Source organism: Hippichthys cyanospilos, chromosome 8, assembly GCF_059441005.1.
Source record: "Hippichthys cyanospilos isolate Australia breed blue-spotted pipefish chromosome 8, RoL_Hcya_1.0, whole genome shotgun sequence".
NCBI lineage: Eukaryota > Metazoa > Chordata > Actinopteri > Syngnathiformes > Syngnathidae > Hippichthys > Hippichthys cyanospilos.
Window position 1 is genome coordinate 4,176,111 of NC_142376.1, and position 22,226 is coordinate 4,198,336.

At 39.7% G+C, this 22,226-nt stretch overlaps 1 protein-coding gene across 3 annotated transcripts; it reads right to left on the reverse strand.

Moving 5' to 3' along the window:
* Positions 1-1,837: 1,837 nt before the first annotated feature.
* Positions 1,838-20,439, reverse strand: add3b (adducin 3 (gamma) b). Of its 3 annotated transcripts, XM_088421875.1 has the most exons (16): positions 20,364-20,418; positions 20,240-20,282; positions 18,885-19,126; positions 17,396-17,540; positions 15,219-15,370; positions 13,313-13,393; positions 11,391-11,540; positions 11,110-11,253; positions 9,674-9,772; positions 9,390-9,563; positions 7,615-7,881; positions 6,252-6,368; positions 5,478-5,567; positions 5,279-5,402; positions 4,235-4,330; positions 1,838-3,508 (listed from the first exon to the last, which is right to left on the reverse strand). In XM_088421875.1, the coding sequence occupies exons 3-16, from the start codon at positions 19,071-19,073 to the stop codon at positions 3,267-3,269; spliced, it is 2,070 nt and encodes a 689-aa protein (XP_088278001.1). In that variant the 5' UTR covers positions 19,074-19,126; positions 20,240-20,282; positions 20,364-20,418; the 3' UTR covers positions 1,838-3,266. The 3 variants fall into 3 exon arrangements, with proteins under 3 accessions (XP_088278001.1, XP_088278002.1, XP_088277999.1); XM_088421876.1 differs by having other exon boundaries at positions 4,235-4,327; positions 20,240-20,439; XM_088421873.1 differs by having other exon boundaries at positions 20,240-20,435.
* Between the last annotated feature and the right edge of the window lie 1,787 nt (positions 20,440-22,226).

Here is a 22,226-nt window from a genome sequence, read left to right on the forward strand (position 1 = left end):
TGTCTCAACGTTGTATTCAAATATCCGTTACTTGTAGGACTGCAAATAGATGCTAATCATTGCCTAAGTTAGCATTAGCTTTCAATGATTGGACTGGAAGGCTAAAGCATGTTGTTTTTTTCCAATAGGCGTGCAGCAAGTGCACACGAGCATATTACAGCTCACTTAACCTCTGTTATCTTAGCGTCTCTCTTTCTACAGCGTGGTTGGGCAAATATTTGTGCTCCGGGACCACATTGTATTTTTAAATTAAGCAGATGGGTCAGGTCAGCTCATTTATTTATTATACTGATTAGAATGCCTCACGGGGAAATTCAATTTATGCTGTGTGAAATTTGTACTGCGTGCCACACACGCAGAGGCAAATCATGCACCTGCTGACCCCCCCCCCCCCCCCTCCCCCCGCCCATGATTTTCTCTACAACTACATTATACAGTACTGAACCAAGGTCCGCCCATCTGTCTGTATACAGTGTATATTTAGCCATCTAGCTGGCTATTAACAGAAAAAGTCTGCACACCCAGTCTTCTAAAATAAAACAAGAGAAATGAACGTTTTCCCTAATGTGACACACTGCCCAAATTGAGGGTTGGGGTGCATTGGGGGAAAAAAACAAACAAACAGACAAAAAAAAACTGAAAGTAAAAATAAAATACTAAGATAATATGATTGCACTTATGCATGTACTGTAAAAAAACAAACAAAAACATGCCTACTAGAACAGTGTTTATCAAAAAAGGGTACATCACTACATGTACCCCAGAAGGTATCAGCATATTCTAATATGATGCAATGTAGTGTAATGTAATGCTTAAAATCGGAACAGTACATCTTTTCGAAATAAGAGCGAATTAATTAGAACATGGATCAACTCAATTTTGTTAGACTCCTTCGCAAAACGTCTACACACTTTTCTAGGAGATGAGACAAAAATAAATCACCCATCTAGTTACACACTTTGCAGGACTCTTGGTGTGTCCACTCCTGCTCTCCAGACATTATCTTGTCGTCTGGCTGCTGTCGGGAGACAATGACTGAACTTTGCCCTGAGGTCAGTGGTGGATGCCCCTCCCCCTCCTCCACTGTCCAGACATGTGTCACCTGCTCCCAACGAAGCATTTGTCTTTTACAAATCTCCCCAATTTTTCTTTTTTTTTTTAATCCCAAAATCAGGTAAAATCACCTCAATAACATGTCCTTAACTCAGTTAATCTCAGATATCTTCATTATTGATTCTTGTGGAATTACGTTACAAATTATGGAAATTCCTTAGAAATTCTTTTACGTGATATCATAAAAGAATCAAGGAATTGAAGGAAAAATAATATTCGTAAATTAATTATTACACCTTTAAAAACATTGACAGAATTAGGAAACAAAATGCAATGTTTATGTATAGCTTGCAAAGTGTGCGCACAAGGTTTAAATCGATACTTAAGTACATTAAAGACATTAAATTCCAGATACTTAAGTGTTAAACCGATACTTAAGTATCTAGGACAGAATGTCTGGACTCTTAAAAAAAAAAAAAAAAACGTGAAAATACGTCCGTGGCATTGAATGAGTAAATTCTTGAATCTTATCCCATCCCATACGCATGTTTTTTCTTTTTTTTAGATGGAGGGAGAGACCCCCCCCCCCCCCCCAGACTGCAACACCTGTTGGAGACACCAAATCCCCTCTTTGTCTCGGCAGACCCCTCTCAATGTGATTACCATGACAACGAGCCATTCAGATCATGGCGGTGAGTTTATTATACCGCACTCGACACTTGTTTGGGAGGGGGCGGGGCTTATGCCAAAGATAAATATACACAGATTCAGGGGACGAAAAAAAAAAGGTGTCCAAATCCTTCTCCAGCTTTATTTCATACGGGATGTCTTTGCATCTTTACCAACATCAAACAAAGTGGTATACTCATCTTAAAATATACGCACACAAAACAACAGTGCTCGCTTCCAACGCGTAGAATAAAAATAACGATATAAAAATGGTTAAAACCACGTAGCGTATTAAGGATTGTACTGTCACATTCGGAGACATTTCATAGTTTTTAGTATAACCAAAAAAAAAAGGTATTTACAAAACAACCGGCTCCCTTTGGGTCGACACATTCACATTGTAGGCCACCGAACGCAAACGACGACAAAATTGCTTCGTTAAACTTGGTCAGAACAATAAAGCAGCTTCTATGGCAATTATTACTTTTGCAGAGTTCCTCACAGCATATTTTTTTAGTACAAGAGTTAGTGTGTAAATATTGGCAAACAACAGCACAATTATGTAATAGCGAGAATAAAAAAAAAAAAAAAGCGAAGGGTGGGGAACCTCCTGCTTACAAGAATTTTTTTGTTATAAGACAAATTGTATTTGTGGAATCTACAATACGACCGGAAATATTTCTATCCCTGCAAATTTTGATTTTCTTTCTATTAATAAAAGATTACTTTTAGTAAATAGTAGTTAAAAAAAATGTTAATCATAGTATAATAATGTTCTGATCACATTTATCTGCAGCCATGTCCAACTATTTAATGTTTTGCTTATATCGAGTCTTGATCTGATACCGTGGCGAAGCCTCATGGACGAAGAAAGGGGAAAAAAGGGGCACATCTCAATTCTAAGGTTTTTTTTTTTTTGTTTATTTTCTGAATTAAAGTACCCCAACATTTTTTGTATAACTTCAAGTCAGCAGTGGTTCAAACCGATCTGTATTACCGGATTTTTTTACTTTATTTGAACCAACACTCAAGCAGCAATATAATTAAAAAAAAATAGTCGCATAGTATAGTAAAATATGGTGAAATCTAATATAATTGTTTGAAAAATGTAACTGAGACGGCTTGGTTGACTTTACTTTTTTTTTCATTTTAGGACGATTAAAAAGTAGTTATAAAAGTAGAACGAGCTTAACATAAAAAGTAAAAATATTAAAAGTGTTTTCCTTTTGACAAATGGGCTAACTATTAAACAGCGTTCTTTCGAAAACTGCGATTTTCTTTTCCGCCGTCACAAAAGAAGTTTTTGTTTCTGTTCGCGTAACAAAATGTGGTAGTGAAGCCGAGGTCCCCCCACCCCCGCTCCAACGCAAAACACAAGCTTCTAATCTTCAACTACACAAGTCGTACTTTGAATTTTTATTCCGCTCGTTTTTCGTAAATGCCTCCGAGGGATTTGTGCAAAAAAAAAAAAAAAAAAGGAACATCTTCAGAGATTGTCTCTCAAAGGCCAAGACATAACCGAGACACTTTTTTTTTGTCGGACGTTAATGAGCCGAGGACAGCTGACTTTTCTCCTTCTTCTTGCTCTTCTTCAGGAAGGAAGGCGTGCGGAACTTGTTCTTCTTCTTCTTCTTGTTCTTGGTCTGGCCCGGGCTTTGGGAGCTCTCCTCTTTGGCGCTCATGGAGATCTCCAGCGATTCCGAAGCGCTCACGCTCAACTTGGAAACCTCCAGGCTCAGGTCCTCGTCCCGATCCGACAGGTGCTCTTTCCCGTTGGTTAGCGTGTCTGCCGGCGCCGAAATAAGAGAAGTAAATCAAAGTAAAAATACAGCATCCCGTGATATCCATACGGTCAGTGATGAATATTAATAATATTCGCCAGGACTGATTAATCAATTATGGCACTTTAAACATCAGCTTGAAGCCAATGACCAAATTGGCTAATTTTCACCCGTAATATGAACATTAATTTATCATGTACTATGAGTATTTAACAGTAGTTTTATACAAGTAACTCTAGAGTAATGCAGAGGTACCTCTACTGACAAAATAAATATGATCCGATAGTCATTTTGTAATGTGAATTTCTCGTAAGTAGATGCGCTTTTTACATTTAAATAGCCTAATTCGTTCCAAGCCCCTCAAAAGACTTTTAAGCCCTTTAAATTAATTAGAGACACTATAAATAAATGATAAAAATGAATCAAAAACTCTTGCAAATTCGTATTCGTATTCCGCAAGTCATTTCGTATTGTGAATTTTTCGTAAGTAGAGGCGATATTTACATGTAAATTGTTTAATCCAGAAATAAGTTGCTTCCTGTTCCAGTTAATTTGCTCTAAATTTGAAAAGAATAATCAACTTCCTGTCACAGTATTAAAAAGCATTCCGTTAGCTTTGCTGATACCTGCAGAAACCCTGTTCAAATCACACGAGCCTTCCGAAATCTCCTAATTGACAATCGGCGCCCTAGCGCCCGGTAAAAACGTCTTTGGAGTAGCTGTGTGCTTACCGAACTTGCTTGGCGTCATGATGGGAGAAAGGGAGAGCGAGATGGTGGATCCGTCGAACGTGGTCATCTCGTCCGCATCCGTTGCGTCTTCGTCTTCTGGAAACAGTTACATTAATTGTGATATCATCACATTAGTTTATTTTGGGTCCCACTTGGAAAAATGATTCTGCTATTTTTCTTGGTGGTCAAATTTGACCTTGAAATGTATGTCGGGTTTAACAGAAAACTATGACATAGCAGTTTTTTAACCCTCCTAGCTGTAATGTCCATGGGTCACTTTGACCCGGGGCATTATTTAGTCACCTAAACGTGTCCAAAATGTGTATCATACAAATACAATATGGTATTTTACACACTGACTTATGTTCATTTCTCAAAAAAAAGCAATAATGTCCATGGGTCACTTTGACCCGGGGCGTATTTAGTCACCCAAACGTGTCCAAAATGTGTATATTACAAATACCATGTTTTATTTTACACAGTCTTGAATTTTGAATCTCTTATGTTCATCTATCAAATGACATTTATGTCCGTGGGTCAATATGACCCGGAGATTTGTGCATTTATCCAAAGGTGTAAAAAAAAAAAAAAAACAGTTTTTTTGTTTGGAAACTCACTCACAAAGTAACATAGAAACAATTTATACAATTGTGTTATGTCTGTTTCTCTAGAATGGTAGTAAGAGCCTGGGTCAATTTGACCTGGGGTCATGCATCGTTATCCTCATGCTTTAGAAACTATTTTTGTGTGTAATTCTCCTAGCTAACAAAATTTATAATCCCCCCCAAAATAAATCTACTAATAAACTATAATGAACATTTACTTCAACTTTATAACGGGTCACTTTGACCCACAATATAACAGGAGGGTTAAAATAACTAATAAATATGTTGTTTTATGAATAAAGCTGAAAGTTTTTGGACATCCTTGTATATGGATTGAAGGCCAACAAAACCTCCGACTGGAGGCCTTTCTTGTTTGAACCCGCTTTGAAGTGGAAAAAAAAACACAGCGGGACATTTTTTTCCTTCCTTTTTTAAGTACCTTCTTGGCCTAGTTGCTTTCGTTGCACCAGGTTCTTGTACTCGTCCAGCACCTCCTGTGTTAGATGGTTGAAAGGATTGGGCGGCAGGGAGCGAGCGTGCTCCTCGTCTTCTATGATGAAAGCCTACGCGAGGATTGGAGAACGTCAGAGTAAAAACAAACAAAAAAAAAAATACACAAAAGTTAAGAGTATACTCACGGGTCCCGGGATGGTGTCCACAACAATGCCTGCCAGTAAATGCGATTTGGGACCTGACGTCATCTGGTCGCCTCTGTGCTGCTCTTTTATCTAAAGGGAAAGAAAATCCAGTGATAAGTTCCATTTTTGTTGTGTATGAAATGAAATCATTCAAATCAATCATTTTGTTTCATTTTAACTTCTTCAACAGCATCCATGTGTTTTTTGTGTTAATACATGTTTTTTTAACCTTTAAAATGGTGATTGTCGAGAATTATCACATGTATAGCAGTGTTGCGTTAGGTCTTTTCCACTTTTCAACAATTTTAATTTTTTTTTACACTTTTTTTTTCTCCATTGGAAATGAGCCTGAATTGTGTTATCCCTTTTTATTTTTTACTGGGGGGGGGGGGGGGGGGCACTGCATATGTCCGCAAGAAGGTTTTGTGTAGGAAACTTTGGTGCAAACATGGTTACAGCAAAGCTTCAAAGTAAATAATTTACCTATTTTTAAATATGACTGACCAGACTTGGTCAACATCTTCCACCAGCCTTACTTAACTTGTTTTATTTTAAGTCCAATTACTGTATATAGTTGTCGTCTTATGTTATATTTGTGCCTGTGTGACATCCAGAGCTGGAGTCAACTTAGTGTGAGCTCCTGGAGCCGAGTTGTGGTCTACAACAGCTGCTCATGAGTGGTTTCATTTCATAATTCTTTAACAAAATAGCATAACCGCCTAAGTTGTTTTTTGATTATAATAAATAAATAAAATAAATGAAAGAGTGACTCACCCGGTTCCTCTTGTGCAGCACTTCCGTGGGGTCAGTGTTTAGGGGGACAAACTGGTTGGGGTCTTCAATTTTAATCGGGGTGCCAATGCTTTTGCCAGGTTCTGACGACTTCATCCACTGAGAGACACAGACAAATTTTTGAATGAGAAAAGGTGTCTAAAACCTTAGGGTCAAAATGTTTAACTACCACGTACTGAGAGGCTAAATTAACTTAAGACTGGTCTTTCACGTCTTTAGTCGTCACTGGCAGTGATTGAGTTAAAAACCAAAAAAGGACCAATCATTAACCTTAGTCTTTTTTTGTTTTGGCAGAGGTTTTGAGTGAATCGGAGCTCTTTCTGCATGGAATTTGCACAAGACTGCATTTCTCCAGTTGTCCACATGATGGCAGGCTAATCTAAAAGACCTCATCGGTCCTTTTTCTTCCTGCTGACGGTTGCAGGCAGCCGGAATCGATGCCAGCAGACTTTTAGGTGAGAGGCAAGGTAAACAATGGACTGCTTGGCAGCACATTCACACCCATTGTCCGATTCACCTGCCTTTTTGTTTGCTCGCGTCTTGACTATTGTTATTCTCCGTGGTCAGACTCCCCCATACTTTGCAGATTTCAAGTCATTTTATTGTCCTGTTACGTCAATGTGATGTGCTGACTTGCTTTTGACTTGTCGTCCTTCAAATTTATAACTGCAAAATGTCAAGAATCTGTATTTTAACCTGTTACATCCCAAAGATGTATTTTTACGACTTGGGCATACAATCCCAGGTAATGTATTTATTTACTTATATGGAAAATATTTTTTTTTGCTCTAATACAGTGCTCTTTGATGCATGTTTTTTTTTTTCAGTTTTAGACTAAGCTGTAATCTGTATAAACGCTGTAAAATGTAATGAATAGTTGTTGATTATTTGTTTTTTTTGTTAATGTTAAAAAGGATACAGGTTTAGGTATACTTTTACAATTATTAAAGATAATCTTATTTATAGTCAGCGCATCGAATGGGGGGGGTCGCAAAACGTTTTCTCTTTCAGAGGGGGGCTCATCTAAATATAATTGAGAAGCACTGCTATATTTACATAACAAAAACAAACAAAAAAAACCCCCTATAAATTAGTACCTGGGATTGTATGTCTGAACTCTTAAAGGACGTAAAAGCACGTCTTTGGGATTGAATGAGTAAAATATGTATGATGACCATCATTATTTTAAGTCCATTTACAAACTTTTGGATATAAATCAAATTTAGTCTTCAACATGCAATCTCCACACAGGAGGGCCTGCGCCAAGACTCGAACCCAGAACCTCTCCACCGCGAGGCAAACCCGCCGCTCCAAAAGCCGCGTGAAAAGGTATGACCCGACACACCGTTGTTTTGGTTCTGGGGCTGACGTCTCCGCTTGGCGAGCGTTCGGGCACGTTGACCCTCAAGTAGCTGTTTGGCGAGGTGAGCCAGCGCGTCCGCTCCCGCTGCTGCCTCTGCGCCATATACTTGAAGGGGCTACGCAGGCCCGCCCCCTCGTCGTCGTCGTCCGACGGGATGGCGGAAACCGTGGCGGGGATTTCCACGTCGTTCTTGGACCGGGGCTTTTCGCGGATGATGGGGTTTCTGTACGAGTGGCCTGTTCTGTATCCCTGCGGGGGAAAGAAAAAAAAAAAGAAGTTTAACCTCGGACGTTTTTTTGGTTTTGGTAAATAAACGGAGTGGAAGTGAGTACAAGGATGCTTGACCACCCAAGTCAGACTGCCGTCACGTGTCTAAATATTTAAACGTTGCACATACAGGAAAACTTAAAAGTATTTTTGCAGACATGTCTAGTTTAACAGGAAACATGTGGGATTGAAAATATTCCATATGCGGCTTCAATGGGATCAGTTTACATTTGAAAGGGGAAAATTATGACAAAAAGAAAATAGGGATGCTCAAGTATACTTGGTATCGATTCTGACCGTAAGGTATCGGTACTTGCGACAGCACCCCAGGATGGCCACTTTTGATTAGGAACTAGAAATCAGAAGAACAGCAAATTGAAAATGTCTTATAGTTTTAAGGGAAATTCTGGTATTGAGCTATATGGGTCTGTCTTTAAATTATCTGTCATTATGTAAATTTTATGTACATAGCAAAAGAATCATCCAAATGGGTCCTATCAATCAATATAAGAATTGCGTACCTGTACTGATATTAGTCTAGGAAAAAAAGTGGTAATGAAAAGGGCCAAAGATAAAAAAGAAGTGTGTACCGATACCCAGTATCGGTATCAGTATGGGGCTGACACACGGCTTTATTTCAAGGTATCGATACCCGTGATACTTGTATCAGCTGTTCCCTAGAAGCAGTTTTACATGACAAATGAGAAAAATACAGACTTGCCATTAACTGAATGAATTTTTCAGGAAAGTACAATGTCCTCATGAGACCTAGCATATCCGCATGTGTCCTCTGGAGTGGACATTGGTTTTAAGTCTATCTTTCGGCTCATTGTAGCTCTTAAGTCAAAATGCACTCAGTCGAGGACATCCTAGTCTTTCCAATGGTGTGGAATGCATTTACTACCTTCTGTCTTGTTGAGACAAACTGGACACAACAGTGGACACAAATTAATAGCCTGAGTAATAAATAGCTATCGGGATAGAGAGGGCTTTTTTTTTAAAGGATCTTTCTGTTTATGGGGGTAATTTTGGATCTCCAAAATACTAGTGGTATCAGTGCTTGGTATCAGTGACTACTCAAAGGCTAAGTGATCGCTCGTTCCTTCCTGCTTATCCCCCTTAGGGTCAGTGGCATTAAAGTAAAAAAGAGAAAAAAAAAAGTATTGAACACCCCTACTTAACACAATAATTTAATGAGAATATGATAGATCTCGGTCCTGCTACAGGATGTAAACACTACGGAGCTGTCGGCGAGTCTTTTTCGGCGCCAATAAATCCCATGCTGTAACAGGGCGCTCTAAATCCAGTCTGCTAAGTGACTGTGAGGTCACTTATTGCTGCTAGCTTTGTCATGTTGTTGCCTACGCCCGCGAGGGTGGGCGGACAGCTCGCGCAGCTGCAGCCCGCTCCGCCGCCTCGCCTGTCAATCAATAAGACGGCGGTGCAGATGGAGCCCACCATTAGATGGTATTAAACATAGCCTCACTCACCAAGTTGTCCAGCATCCTCATCAGGGACTCGAACTCGGCCTCTCCCACTTTCCACTTGAAGTCGTTGCTGACGGGCACGCCGGCGGCGGCCGCTCCCTGCGTGAGGGGCTTGAATTTTTCTCGGTCCAGAAGGACCAGGTTGTCCACGCCGCCGGAGCATGCCAACGCCTGCACCTAAACGTGAGTCAGAGCAGAATATAAATGAGAAATCAAATCTACTTGATGGACCGCGATTTCGGAAAATTGACTTTCAGATCGGGTCTAAGAAAAGTCCCAAAATCTACCTGGATTTCGCACGCCTGCTGCGAGTGGTACATGTAGTGGAAGGCTTCCTCGACGGTTTCTCCCAAAGCAAGCAGCCCGTGGTTCCGAAGGATCATCACCTGGAAATTACAACGCAAATGCAATTGCAGCATTTAAAGGGACAGTACACCGTTTTTTTTCCTTCCATTTTCAGCAATTAGGAGTAAGTTTTTATAATTATAATCAAAACATTATTTCATGATGAAATTATTTTCCATTTTTGTTGCTTTTAAAATTTTCCACTGGCTGCCAACTTAAGATGACATTGTCACATGATCAAGTGGTGAGCCATGATTGGTTGTTACCCAAGCAGTGAGCACAGGTGATGTCATTTTTAGTCGTTTCAGGAATTTTCAGTATTTTTTGTCCAAAGGCAAAGCATCGAAAGATGGCACAAGGAAGCTGAAATTTCACCCAGATGGTGACAACATGTCAAGTTTAAAATGGTAGGACCGCTCATTTATCACACTAGCGGGAGTGTACAATTCTTTGGCTAAAATACTGTGAGAATAATGTTGAAGAAAATAGTAAAAAAGCGATTCTTCCAATCCTTTCCTTAAAGGGAAAACACAGAAAGACAGCACTAGGAAGCTGAAATTTCGCCAGCTGGTAATATTATGTCAAAGCTCAACAAGGCACAACCACTTATTAATCACACTAGCAGGTGTGTGCCATCTCTTGGCAAAAATACTGCAGGAATGATGTGGAAAAAAATGACCTAAAAATGGTCAAAATACTGCACGAGATTTAATTCCTGGGCAGTGTTTTGTCCAATCCTTTACTTACATCAAAGAGAAAGCATTGAAAGAAGGCACTAGGAAGCTGAAATTTCACCCAGATGGTGACAATATGTCAAATTTCAAAATGGCACGACCACTTGCTCATCACACAACAGGAGACTGCGAGAATGATGTTGAAAAAAAGTAGCCCAAAAATGATGAAAATGCGCGAAGGTTAAGACAAAAAATGATAGGAGATGCGCTTGTAATGTCCAGCCCAGTAAAATGTCATTGTTTTAAAAATGATATAACTTACTAACTTCCAGCTTTTTCACGTCTATAGTCGGCAATGGCAGTGAACGAGTTTTAATCTTTTTTTCTCACAAGACTGACAACCCCTAACAAAAAACGAGCTATTTTTTATGAGCTAAAACTCGTAACATTAGCAGTTAGATAATAAAAGAGCCGCGCTGCAAAGATCGTAATGCTCACTTTCCCGTGACGTGTCTATTACGGCGCTTTGCGTGGAATTGAACGCGCTGCGAGAAAAATAAGGTAGCCACAAGGCAGAATTCCCGCTAGAACTCTGTAATGGAACTCATTAGACTGCGCAGGTGTAGCCGGTTGTGAGCGGGGAGGTAGAACAGCTGTGAAAAAAAAAACCCTTTCGCTAATGGAGTCTCTCAACTTGACAGTACCTTGGCAGTGGGGCCCAGAGCTTTTTGAAACTCCACCTTCTCCTCTTTATTATCCAGGCTGCCATGGTAACCGAAGCAGCTCACGTCTCCCAGGAGCAATGCCTCCTGGGAAATGGGCAGGATTCCACACTTCATGGAGGACACCTGTTAACATAAACAGCGTCACCGCCGCCGCGTCTAAACAGAGACGCCTTTGCGCCGTCACATAAAAAGACTTCTCAGTCGCGCGCCGTCAATTTTACGGCCCGGCTTGAAGGTTTACGGCATTATGGGGGACTCACGGCGGCCGTGGCGGGCGTGTGGACGTGAACGATGCATTTCAAGTCGGGCCGCATGGCGTAGATGGCGGCGTGGGGAGCCAGTCCGAAGCGGTCGATGCCGAAGTCGGTCGAGCCTCGGTCCGCGATGTCGCCGATCATGTTCACCTTCACCTGAAACGGGAACTCGGCGTCAACTCGTTCCATGCCAAAGACGTATTTTTACGTTTTCGAAGAATTTGTATCTTTTTCATTGGTTATTTTGTCTAGAGTTGGGCTTAATGTGTGCCTAAAAATGGTTGGGACGAAATGAAAAAAGTACTTAAGTCATAGGTGTCGAACTCCAGTCCTCGAGGGCCAGCATCCTGCATGTTTTCCGGTTTTCTTTCCCCAACACACCTGATTCAAATGATTAGCTCATTAGCAAGCTCTGCAGGAGCTTCAAAATGATCCCAATCATTTGAATCAGATGTTTTTGAGGGCAAAGGTTTGAAAACATGAAGGATATCGGCCCTTGAGGACTGGAGTTCGACACCTGTGACTTAAGTGATCAATTTTGATAATTAAGTATTAAAGTAATCAATCACTTTATACACGACAGTAATTGATTATTTTCAGTACTTACTAATTTAACTGATTGCTTCAGTATTTAAATAACTAAAATAATTTATTACTAATACATTAGTGCGTAAAATAATCAATGACTTTAGTACTTTTATCATCTAAAGTGATTAATTACCTCAGTACTTTTAGTACCCAAAGTCATCAATTACTTCAGTAGTTTTATTGCCTAAACTAAATCGATCGCTTCAGTACATTTAGTACCTAAATGAATCAATTACTTTAGTACTTGTTGCACCTGTAGTATAATAAATTAGTTATAAATTACTTCAGTATTTTTAAGTACTGAAAGTAATTGATTAGTACATTTAGTACCAAGGGTAATCAATTACTTAAATGCTTTTTGCACCTGACATAATCAATTACTTCAGTACTTTTAGTACCCAAAGTAATTGATTAACCTAAGTACTTTTAGTGCCTAAAGTAAATAATCAATTACTTTAGTACTTTTTGCACCTAAGATAATCAATTACCTCAGTATTTTAAGTACCCAAAGTCATCAATTACTTCAGTAGTTTTATGGCCTAAACTAATCGCTCGCTTCAGTACATTTAGTACCGAAATGAATCAATTACTTTAGTACTTGTTGCACCTGTAGTATAATAAATTAGTTATAAATTACTTCAGTATTTTTAAGTACTGAAAGTAATTGATTAGTACATTTAGTACCAAGGGTAATCAATTACTTAAATGCTTTTTGCACCTGACATAATCAATTACTTCAGTACTTTTAGTACCCAAAGTAATTGATTAACCTAAGTACTTTTAGTGCCTAAAGTAAATAATCAATTACTTTAGTACTTTTTGCACCTAAGATAATCAATTACCTCAGTATTTTAAGTACCCAAAGTAAATAATTACTTTATACTTTTATTACCTAAAGTAAGTAATCAATTACTTGAGTAGTTTTAGTACACACAAACATATACATACAGGAATAGTACACACACACACATATACATACAGGAAAACACTAGTTTTAGATCGTACTGTAAATCACAATGTATAGTCACTAAGTTGCCAACATTGAGTAGCTGCTCACTTTGTCAAATGCCCGGTCGTCATGGTAACAAAAGTCCTATTCACCTGAGTGGGATGTAAATATTGAGTGTGCAGTAATTCTTTATACTTTATGCATACTTACACCTAAAATGAGCTTTAATTAGACATCCCCTTTTACAATTTTGTGAATTTATATATATATATATATATATATATATATATATATATATATATATATATATATATATATATATATATATATATATATATACACATACACCTAACGAAATACACCTCACTATGTGTAAAACATATTCACTTACCAACGTTGCGGCGGTGACCTCAGCAAAAGACAGACCTCTCGGACTAATCAGAATATGATCCTGTTCTTTGTTGACACGCACCTGAGATGAAAGGAAAGTGGGCTTGCATTAAAAATGATAACTTCATTCTGGTTAAGATCATGCGGCAAAGCATTTGAATTTCTGAGAGCATTCATTATTTCTGCTGAGGAGTTGGGGCCAGCGCTCTTTTATGCGCTCGCAACTTTAACGTCGCTACGTTATCCATACGCCAGTGTAAAATTATGAATAATGTTGCTGTCTGAAGGTCAAGTAATTAACGTTTGAAGATGGGGAAAAGTGCAAAATAAAGCCACGGCTTTGAAAAGAGATTTACATTTCTGATGCTAAATCGAATGTTCATGAAAGACTTAATAATTCGCTCACATATATTTATATATTCTATAAGTTCTGAGGGATCAGTTAAACGGTTTAAAATATTCATGGTAAAAGGTCTGCGCTGCCAAATGTGTCAGTTGACAGTGGTGTTATGCCACTGAAAAATAAATTACAATGGGATCTGTCGCTATTCTCTTGCGTCATTCAGAGAAAATGTATTTTTAAATTCACTATAACCTACTTTAGGAGGACATACTATGGGATGGTTTTGACTTTTTAATGAATCTCTGGAGTGCCAATGCGCCCGCATCAAGTGTCAAAATAAGCAACCAGGTTATTTTTTTTGGTGACGGCGTGGACAATAAACATACACAGATCAGGTACACTAATTGCCGTTGGAGTCTGAGCTGTTCGGCTTCAAGTTCCCAAGATGAAACGTTTTAGCTCTGCCGTCGGTCGCTATGGTAACGGAAGCTCAGAACTGCCCCCTCAAAAACAGTAAATTCCAGTGAAAGTTTAGTGTGCTGTTTTTTGGGGGTTTTTTTTTGGCTGTTTTGACAAGAATGTTCTGAAGGTTTTTTTTGGCTAAGAACTGTTTCAAACAGTGGGATTAAAAAAAAGACTAAAATGTTTTGTCTTTTAGGTCTTTTAGGGCTGGACCATAAAACAAAAGAATTCAATTAACTTATTTGAAAAATCAACATCTAAAACGAGCTAAATTGTTCAACTGAGGTTTTGCGCAAGTTTTTTTTTTATCTATTTAACTGTTAAATACAACTAATATATATCTAAAACATAGTATTAGAAATATAAAAATTATGCATGAATTGAATAAGATCTTGCATCAAAGTTTTAATGTCTGATGTTACAAGCTGCTACTTATAATCTGGTGCAGCTTATATTTGACTTGTTTTTTTGTTTTTTTTTGCTCAAATTTTGCTGGTGCAGCTTACAGTTGAAAAATATGGTCATTTTAAATTATATACATTGTTGTAACATTTTGCACAGGACTTTTTTTTCTTTTAGTAAAACATGCCTTCTTTAAATAAACATACGAGTTTATTACTTCCGCTGAAATCGATTCAAATCATAATCGTCCAGAATGACAACAAAAAAAAGGAAAACTGATTTTTTTGCCATACTGCCCTACTCTATGCCTTATATGCAAGATGACACTTTCTTTTTTTTTCTCCCTGCCTCATTTACATGGATAACGTGACACAATTGTGGCATGCGATACTATTCTTATCAACAGCAAAGGATCATTAGCAGGAAATGGCCTGAGATGGAACCACACCCCGCAAAAGTAAGTCATTTTAGTGGAGCATATGTTGTGAAATGCGGGGGTAAAAATGTGTTTTAGGCATATACATTTCTATATTTACAAAGATAATGTGACACAATATCAATGATGTCACCTCGAGTTACTTTTTGTCTTTCGGGGAAGCTGACCCACAAAAGCGAGCCGCATGTCCCTTTCAGCCCCCGGGGCCGAGCTGGCGAGCGTCTCGTGAAGACAGAGGGACGTGCGCGGGATGTCAACACTCACGGTGATGTAGGAACTGGTGAAGCGAGCCCAGCTGAAAAGGTCAACGAGCCTGTAGAGGCTGGCCAGTTTGCAGCGGCCGGACTTTTCGCCTTTGGCCAAGGACGGCGACTCCGCCGCGTACAAGTCATTGATGGGAGACACCGTCCCCAAGCCTGCAGCGGGACAACACATCACCCGGTAAAGACGTTTGCATTGAAGCGCAATTTTGCACATAACAAGGATGTTTACAGGCTTTGCCTTCACCGCTGATAAAGTTAAAGCCTCCCTCGGGGAGCATGTGAACCTTAAAAAAGGCTTTCGGAAAACTCCCACTGAGGATATTTTGGAAGGCGCGGCCATATAAGGACATTTAACGACGCCATTTCTTACAGGCACTTAAGCTTTTTAAAAGGGCATAGCTCGGTTTGACTTCACAGCCTTTTTCTCCAACATTAACGCCTTTAACTTCAAGACAAACAAGGTGATCTCAGCTGGAAGACGCCTACATTTAAACATGAGGCCCGCAGGCCCCCCCGAAAAAGTTTGGGGAGTGTGACTGGGAAAACAGATATCTCCATTACAAAAAAAAGCAAAGTTTCCAGAAAACATCCCGCATTGTGGAAGTGTATTTGAACTTCAAAACGTTGCTTCGACCCCGGCTCTTGGATTTGTAACCGCGCCTGTGTGTATTTTGGATGGACGGCTATATTGAAAACAGTGTCAGATGGAGTCGCTCTCTTGAGGAACGTTAAAAGGATTAGTCTTCTTCTGGGCCTTTGAGTGCAAATCAAGTAAAACACATCTGATGTGCTTGTGCTGTAGGAGGAGCACCAGATGAACGTTAGCTGCTCTCGGGACCGCAGTAATACTTTTTCAAATAAAAACCTTTGATACGAAGAAGCTCCTAAATTCAATCATGATAACTGATGTTACTGAGAGACTAGCAAATGAATTGAGCCGAAAATAAAAAGCAAAAACAATTGAACTCCCTTAACCGTGGTCATAAAAAATGTTATTTCGCCAACTGATATTTTATTTTTTATCTTTCTGTCTCTTAGCGTGCTACAGTAGACAATTGACCCATGTGAGGCGTTTTGTCCGATCCTTCAAATCTTTACATCAAAGGCATTTCACAACATAGGTTAAGCATTGAAAGAAGACACCAGGGAGCTGAAATTTCACCCAGATGGTGACGACATGTCAAAGTTCATTCTGGCACCACCAAAGATAAAGGATAAGGTTATGGTATGGATTTATGTGTAGTAAATAACGAAATCAGTGCCACTCTTAACTGTAAATGGTTATTGTACATGAAGTAGGGCTGCACGACTATGGCCAAAATAATAATCACGATTATTTTAGTCAAGCAGTAAATAAAGGCTTTTTTTAAGGCTTGACACTTAAAAAATAAATAAATAAATAATAATGAAAACATTCATTAAGCACATTATTTACATCAAAGCAAATTTGGATAAAATTGGTCAGTTCAAGCCAAATTTATCCTTTTTTTTTGCCAATCAAATATATTAGGAATCAGGTGAGAAACTCAACACCATTTCACATTTTAAATAATATATTAGGGTGAGAAAAGCAGAGGATTTTCTCATGCACACATGTGGGAAACATTGCCCCCTGGTGGTAGGGCGAACAAGTGCTTGATTCCACACATAGTGTCATATTTTTAAATGTTAATATCGCCGAGGATCAACTTAATTAACTGTAGCAGTCAATATCATTGAAATTTGATTAATTGTGCAGCCCTAACAAAGTTAAAATAACTGGCAAATTTTGGGATTTGGACGACTATAATCTGCCAATTTAATCTTAGCCGGGCTCTACTTTTAGTGTGTGTTTCTATATTAATATGTTGGTGTTTCCATAGCTTTGACTGGTCCTGTATCTGCGAAGCTCAGGACCAATACACCGACCCACGGACCAGTGGTTATCGTCACGTCCAAAAAATGGATGGTTTATTTTTTATAGTGGTCCTTTGTATACATGCTGATATTCAGACTTCTCCCGCAATAAAAGTCAATAAAAAAGATGGCCTGCGATTGCCCCATCCATAATTTGAGCTAATATAATTAGCATCCCAAACTGCCGCCATTCACTGGCTTAATGGACACGTTGACAATGGCCTTCCACAACGTTTCTGCTGTTTCAGGCTGACAAGAATGAGTAGATTCACAAGCACTCACTGATAGGTGACGTCAAAGGCCCGGCCCCGCCCACCGTGCTTGCCATGACCAGGTCGGCGAACTGCCTGAGGGCCAGGAGACCTGCGGGGTTGTTGCCCTTGGTCATCTGGTCCTGAATCAGACCTTCAAGCTCATCTTTGAACACCTGCAACACAAAGAAGAGTTATTACACTCTTGGAGCTTGGTAATCCCCACATCTCATTTTGGCACGTTTCTTATTATAAGTCGCAAATCTGGAGGGTGAAAAAAAAATCTCCTTGTGCGAGCACCACAGGGGGTGGTGGTGCAGTTATTTAAGCCTGACTTTTACTTTCTGCGACTCTCCGGGCCGCGCTGTGTTTGTCAGCCCAAGCTGCATTCTGCTTCATGCGAGCGGCGTAACCATGGCGATGAAATAAGTTCCACTTGTTAGGGGCCGTTACGCAATGGCAGAGGAGTGTGGGCTCGACTTATTTCTATGCACCGCGCTGGCATGTGTTCACTGCGCCTCCTTGAACTGAGCTGCCGGGCTTCTTCTCGAGCTTACGTCCCAATGCAACGTTTAACGGGGTTGAAATGATTCCTGTGATGCGTTTTTATCATAGGCTCTCTGCACACCAAGCCGACGATGAGCCGTCGTGGCGCCCTGCAGCGTCGGACTATTATTTAGGCAGATCGGCTCAGAAAAAAAATAAATAAATCACCAAAAACACTGCAGCGGGGCCAACTGAGTAGATTTGTTTGATGTAGTACTCCTCCGTGCCATAGGCGGCGATAGTCACTGTTCCTACCGCATTGTTTACATTTTGCGCAATGCATCATGTGGAAGGCCTGATGTCACGTCCGTAGCTTTATTTATACGCAAAATAAGCAGACTGCTTTCAAGGTAGCCATTACGCAGGGCCGCAAAACAAAAGAAATGATGCTGTTTACGATAAATTTGCCCATTATAAAGGTTTCAACTTTTGTGCCGATTGTTTTTTTTTTTTTCTGTGCTCATCACTTCAGGTTCTCATCTTGCCTTGCGCACTAATTTGTGAGCTAAACACCCAGTCAGAATGAAGATTTTTCGACGAACGCCGACATTCCGACGATGTTTCGCCACACCGGGCTAACGGCGCAGACACCCCGATTGGGTACCCCAATGTGGCCCAACAGAATTTTTAAAAATGTGTGAAAAAAAAGTGGGCCAGCTATGATCACCAGAAATTATCTACAACTGCAATAAACATCAGTCGAATCCCATGTCTATATTCAGAAAGAAAACAAAAGAAAACAATGGTAAGATATGTATTTATAAAGCAGTTACTTGGAAATCATTCATGTTAATGTTCACACTTCGTACACTAACTCCTACACATATAAACAACAAATTAATTAACAGAAAATATCATTTTCAATATGTGACGTGGGCCACTTAAAATGGACGGCGGGCCTCAAATTGGCCCCCGGGCCATAGTTTGGATATCATGATCTAATGTCATAACCAGATTGTTTGCAGACTACATACTGGACTCTGCAGGATGTGGGTGACCCTCTTCTTCTGCTCCATCATGTTGAAGTCCTGCCTGAGGTCCGGGGATAGGGCCCGGCCGCGGAGGCCGTCCCGGTCGCTCTCGCAGAGGCGTTCCTTGGAGTCATTGCTTGACAGGGACAGGGTCAGCGAGCCCGCCAACTGCCTCACCTCCACCAGACTCATCCTCCAGCAGAGCCTCTTCAGCGACCGCCTGCCTCCTACGCTTCCTCTTCAATCTGACAAAGGTACCCCAAAAAAAAAAGATACAGCAGCTTTTTCACAGTCACGCTGTCAAGGCAACAGAATAATGGTGACTCATGTAATAACTGGAATTTAGATCAGCAATTCCCAAACACATTATTGTGCCGACGGATTATCAGGCGGCCTGTGAGAAATGATCTAGTTTCGATTGAAAGAAGACCCCAGGGAGCTGAAATTTCACCCAGATGGGGAAAACATCTCAAAGTTCAGCATGGCACGACCACTTAGATATCGCAATTTGCAGGAGTGTGCCATCCATTGGACAAAATACTGCAGGAAAAATGTGAAAAAAATGACCCAAAAATTATGAAAATAGGTTTATTGAAATTGAATAATCGTGATTTCAATATTGACGAGAATAATCATGATTATTATTTCGGCCATAATAGTGCTGCCACGCAATATCCACAGTCGGTATCAGAATCGGTATCGGGGCCAAAAAATGGTATCTAACAACACTAGTGATAACCACTTCCTCACCTTATTATTTATTTACCACAAATGATGTATTTGTTTAACTATCTTTATCAGCTACGTATATTGACAGACAGAGATGGCAGAAAGTACATTTTTGTTTGGTAAAGTGCCTTTTTGGGGGGGTTTTCTTATTGTCTCTTCCTTGATCAAAAAAAAAAACAGCAGCACAAAATGGAAATGCTCATCATACTTTCCCTTGGATTTCTCAACACTCTCCATCACTTTTTTTTTCCCTGAATGACTAAAGAGTGGGAGGAAAAGCACTCAGCATTCTTAAGCCAAGAGTCGTTAACAGTCAACAAAAGACGGCGTTTTTTTTCTTCTTCTTCTTTTGTAAAAGGAGCTACTTTGAATTGCAGTTAGCACCTTTGGGGCTACCTGGATGTGGGGGTGGAGGGATACACACTAATAGACACATCACAACCACGACTATTCTTTGCACGTTAAGTAGTTCTCTCAAACAAATTAAACTCTTGCGTAGCTTTATCGACAATATGAGTCGAAAAAAACTCAACTCGATCATTTTTATGAGTAGAATCACGATAATAGGTTATCGGGAGGGGAAAAAAAGCAAGAAGCTAAGCCATCGCGAGAACACGTCCAAAAGTTACCTCAAAAGTTCTCCGGGCGACGTGAAGTCCAATTGTTTCCCTCCTAAAAAGAAGATTCGCCAAAAAAAAGCGAGATAAAAGTAAGCCAAGTGGATATTAGTCCTGTTGGAGATGTATTACGCACATGTTATCCAGAAGGAGGCGAGTGGCGAGCCGTGTGTAGCGGAGAGACAGAGGGGGAGGGGCAGGGGAGGGGAGGGTGGGTGAGGAGGATGTGGGTGGGTGTGTGAGTAGGGGAAAAAAGGAAAAGTGACCACGTGACCTGACTTCATCCACCCACGAGGCCTCCTCGGAAACCAGCAAACAATGGCGGCCACGCCGCGACCGAACGAGCGGTCCAAACCTCAATGACCACAAGCCAGGTACTAACTAAATCCATCCCCGAGTTCTTGTGGTTTTATGCGTTTTCACCAACACTTCTTCCCTCCATCTGCCCGTGTGATTCATTGACTCCCGCCTCTTCATATGCAGAGCGAATGCTGTCACTGACTTGCGAGCAGAAAAAAGTGGATACGTTCTTAAGTAGAAGCACAGACGCGTTTACAGTGGCGTGAAATAGAATGTAACATTTGGAATTCTTTACATCTCTCCACAAAATTAGCATTGCACATCACACATGAAAAAAACAGTGCTTTTCAATTATTTTTTTTGCAAAGCTCGCCCCATGAAAGAGAAAACATTTCACACTGTGATCATTATCCATGAAATTCTTATAAGTAGACATCAAATTGTATCCTTTTTAACATTATCAAAAGAAAAAAACAAACAATATAAATCCACTTCCAGCAGAAGTTACCTTTGATTTTTGCAGTGTTTATGCAGGTTACAGGTTATTCTGAAATTGAAAAAAGGTTCAAGTGCATCGAAGTGCCTGAAATTTAAAAAAAGGTGTCAATCTTTTTTCAAGTTTTTCATTAAAAATGAATACATTAAGTGATGATAAATCAATTCAAAAACTTGCCAATAAATGTGTTTTTAACGAACAACAGTATGTTTTGAATATAATCGTAGGTCTAATGATTAAATAATATTACATGGGGGGTGGCACTCCTCCGGAGGTCGCCATGTCTGTTATAGCTAAAGACAGCAGGAGGAGAAGTGTGTAATGCTGTGTTTACCGTAATGCCCCTAAAGCTCTCACGGGCGCATGTGAAAACTTACTTATACGCCCTTTAAATGTTCTTGGACAACTGAACTGAAAAAATAAATAAATAAATGTAAATTGATCTAGAACATTAACTCAGATTACCAATATCTTAAACGTTTTAACTTGATGAAAGAGGTGCAAAACATCGTGCAGATTTTTGTTTTCTAAATCACATTAATCACTAATTAATGCGTTTGATTTAAAGATCTTTGTAAAGGATTAAATACCACAGAAGGGTTAAATACATTTATTTTTGATACCGGTGCTGGTATCGGAAATTTTCCTGATACGACATTCAGCCTTGTGCATATTGTCTGATCTTTCCATCGAAGGCATTTCTTATTAAAGGGAAATTTCACATTAAAGCAGCTGAAATTTCACCCAAATGGTGAAAGCGTTTCAAATTTAAACATTGCTCGACCACTTAGTTAACAATTTACCAGGAGTGTAGCATCCCTTCGCTAAAACACTGCGAAAACGATGTGGAAGAAAATGACTCAAATTTATTTATTTTTTTAAATCCATTGAGTGATTGGAGAGACAAGGAATGAAGGAAGTCAAAAACTGTCATTATTTACTTTTATCCTTACCCTTTTTATTTACTCCAAGACCTCCTGTAGGGATCACCTGACACCTAGCAAACACCGTTTGACAAACAAAAACAAGTCGCTCGGAAATAATCGTTCATCTCCAGTGAAAGTCATCGTTAATTACGTTCCTTCCTTGTTAACAAGCGCGGCGTGCACTCTTGTGATGTTTAAAGCAGGCTTTTAATATGACATGATTGAAAAAAAATCATCGTGTCTCTCAAAGCGGATAACCAAGCATGAATAATTCATA